Source organism: Nuphar pumila, chromosome 11 (assembly GCF_984573655.1).
Source record: "Nuphar pumila chromosome 11, dmNupPumi1.hap1.1, whole genome shotgun sequence".
Classification (NCBI taxonomy): domain Eukaryota; kingdom Viridiplantae; phylum Streptophyta; class Magnoliopsida; order Nymphaeales; family Nymphaeaceae; genus Nuphar; species Nuphar pumila.
This window is the reverse complement of record NC_143259.1, coordinates 13,451,434-13,454,991: the sequence shown is the minus strand read 5'-3', so window position 1 is coordinate 13,454,991 and position 3,558 is coordinate 13,451,434. Positions and strand designations below refer to the sequence as shown.

The following is a 3,558-nucleotide window of genomic DNA, read 5'->3' as shown; positions in this document are numbered from 1 at the left end:
TAATATAAAAAAAGGAAAAAGTACAATCATGGGTAAGGCTTTCAAGGGGGTAGGATCTTAACCCAAATTCATGCATCCTATCTTGAGACTATGGCAGGACCATGCAGGTATAAGTCACAGTAGTATACTGGTCCAGAAGCCACAGCAGCATGTTGCAAGGAGGGAGTAGAATCATCCACCCAATTGCGCTTGGAGAAGGGGAGACAACAGGTTGAAACGGCTGCAAGGAGAAAGATAATACTGGTCAGGTGGGAATAATAGAAATTCTGCAGTCTTATCGAGTATAGGAAAAAGCTGAAGTTACATTATGTGCAGTGATCGCAGGAAATGCCCCAGCTTTGGGCACTGCTATAACAAGAGGGCTGTCTGCAGGGGGTGGGCGTGTGGTCAAAATACCCCTTAGGCTTCAATAACATTGCACTTTTGTCCATTTTGTCATGAAAACAAGCACACGCTCACACAGAGACACACAAGTCTGCTTTCTATTTCAATAGAGTTTGTGCTCCATGGGAACTTTTTTTTTTTCTTTGGATAAATAAGCTGGCCCCAACCAGTAGAAGGGGTTCCTGATATACAGGATTACAAATCAGCTGCTAGCAAACAGACTGCATCTTGGACGTAAAACTTAGAAACATGAAAAGACATTTCGATCAAAAGGATATTAACACGACCATAATAACTGACCATTAGATTATTAGTGGCGCAGGTATAGCAAACCACCGAACATGTAACACCAAAAATGTGTATTATTTCAAACTACCTTACTGTGTACTGAAACAATATTTTAAATTCCATTTTTATTCTAAACCACATGATAGAAGAATAAAACGATTATGCAGCTTTGAATGATATTTCTGTAGCAATCTTCAAGGCCAAATAATCAAAACATCAAACTTGCATCACGAAGAACGCATGGCTTATGTGCAGTTTGGGGTGCAACAATTTCAAGCTCTCCCTCCTTATCTACCAGTATTCTCCACATGAACAAGTCCCATCACGGAAATGATGGAAGCGATGAAGATCTCTTAGAATGATCTCACGATTAAAGATCAAGGAGATAAACTTAGCAGCGGAATGGCAATCTGCACAAACACGAAGGTTTTTGACAACGCGAATCGTCGTTCCAGGGGGTGTATTGAGCAGCCCGAAAGCAATGGCCAGCTTTTCGCTATGGTAACGAAGAGTGGCCTCCTTCTCCTCCTCCTCCATATCTGCATGGAACACTTGAGACGTGTCTGGAACATATCCTGCCAATTTCAATTGCTTAACCAATTCATCGAGCATCCTATGAAGCTCTCTGGATTGAGGGTGTGATCCGTCCCCTGAGAAGAACTCGTGAACCACATTGCCGATTTCAATAGAGCTACAACCAGGTACTTTAGCAACACCCCTGTCTTTCATCAATTTCCTAATTGCATTCACATCATCCCATCTACCAGCAGCTGCACACATATTTGACAGGATCACATAGTCCCCACCATGAGAGCGTTCAAACTCAAAAATACTCTCAATCACATGTTTGCCCATCTCCACATTACCATGAATAGCGCAAGCAGCTAGCAAAGTGCGCCATAATATAAGCGTGGGCTTAATGGGCAAGCTTTCGATGAACTGATACGCCTTATCCAGAAGCCCTGCTCTACCATAAAGATCAACCATGCAACCATAATGTTTAATCCCCGGCTCGATCCCATACAGTCTTGACATACTATCGAAATACCGACGACCCTCCTCCACCAAGCCAGTATGACTACATGCATAGAGGACGCCAAGGAACGTGATGTTATCTGGCAGAATGCCTTGACTCTGCATTTCCTCGAAAAGCAACAGTGCACTTCTTCCATGCCCATGAATAGCAAAAGATACGATCATCGCAGACCAAGCTTGTGTGTCTCTTTGCGGCATTTCATCGAAAACCTGCTTTGCATCCTCTATACTCCCGCACTTTGCATACATATCGATCAATGCAGTGTTCACCTTAACATGCGCATCCAATCCATTCTTCTTAACATACTCATGAACCCATCTTCCAAGCTCCAGAGCACCCAACAGGGCACAAGCCGGGAGCACGCTAAGCAGAGTGACATACGTCGGCTTCACGTCATCACACGCCAGCATTTCCCGAAAGAGTGCCAAAGCTTCATTGGGTCGGCTGTTCCGAGCATAAGCAGTGATCATGGAATTGAAGGAAACGACTTCTCTTCGGTCAGTCATTTTGTCGAATACTTTGCGCGCAGAGAAAATTTCTTCGCATTCAGCATACACATTGATCAAGGTAGGAAGAATATAGACGTTCGAATCCAAGCCCAGCTTGGCGACAAGGGCGTGAATGGATTCCGCTTCTTTGAGGGCTGCGGCATTGGCACATGCCTTGAGTACAGAAGGGAAGGAGTAGTGATCGGGAAGGACGTCCAATTCACGCATACGGGCAAAAAGGGAGACGGCGCGAATCGGGTGGCGGGTGCGCGCATAGCCACCCATCATGGTGTTGAAGAGGACCACGTCTGGTTGGGGAATTCGATCGAAGAGTTGGGTGGCGAAGTTCATGGCCTCTGGGAGACTGAAAGAGCAGAAGCGGATGAGTCCGGCGAGGGATGGGAGGTCGTTGTGGAGATTGGTTTTGATGATGGTGGCTTGGATTTGCTTGAATTCTTCGAGGGTCCTGCATCTTCTCAAGACGGAGAGCGGCCTTTGGTGGTTATGTTCGCTCTTGCGGTCGAGTTTTGGCTGGCCTTGGGAAGTGGAAGGAGGGTGGCATGGAAAAGTCGTTGCCACCGCCATACTTCTCTCGTCCCCAAATACACAAATCTGCTGCTTTTGTTTCACTTTCGCTCTATAAACCCTACTAGCTCTTTCTTGCCCACCATGGAGAGTACACCCAGCTTCAACCTGGCAGCAAAGGACGTGCACTTGATCTCTGGGCTAAGATTTCCTTCTCTCATATGAGGCTTAAAACTTGCAAAACTAAAAACCTTGTTAATCAGCTATGTAAAGCATCTCCAATAGATAACCAAGAAAGCAACAGCAACAGCAACAGCAACAGCAAGGTGGTATATATTGAATTCCAAGGGAACATGCACAACCACACTCCTTGTGCATCATAATAAGAAAACGCCCATTCATCACCAAATCCAGCTTCTTCTGTGAAATGAACAATGACCATGCATCATTAAAAGCATTGAACTACTACTTTCATAATAATATGAAGGCTTGTAGCTTAATTTGTATCAGAATCAAGTATATTCTTAATTCTGCTGGCTGATTATTCTTACCAGAACGTTAAATTGGAGAAACACTTCCCCAATCTAACTGTCATGCTTTGCAGCTATCCATTCAAACCTAAAATGTAAACTAAAACAAAATACAAAATTGGATGACTCCTGTTTTGCAGTGAGCTTATTTGGTATAATTACTCATGGATAAATGTTGGGTGGATGAAATGGATGCGATCGTAGAATGTCATTGTGGTTGAAAAGTTTTATAGGATACTGTTAGGCCCGCTTTACTATATAGTACGGAATGTTGGGCTGCCAAGAGACATATTCAAAAAATGAGTGT

The 3,558-nt window shown here is 44.1% G+C and overlaps 1 protein-coding gene across 1 annotated transcript; it reads right to left on the bottom strand.

The window, feature by feature from the left end:
- Positions 1-775: 775 nt before the first annotated feature.
- On the bottom strand, positions 776-3,116 carry LOC149822028 (pentatricopeptide repeat-containing protein At2g02980, chloroplastic-like). Its single transcript, XM_089980942.1, has one exon. The coding sequence runs from the start codon at positions 2,779-2,781 to the stop codon at positions 964-966; it is 1,818 nt and encodes a 605-aa protein (XP_089837068.1). The 5' UTR covers positions 2,782-3,116; the 3' UTR covers positions 776-963.
- Between the last annotated feature and the right edge of the window lie 442 nt (positions 3,117-3,558).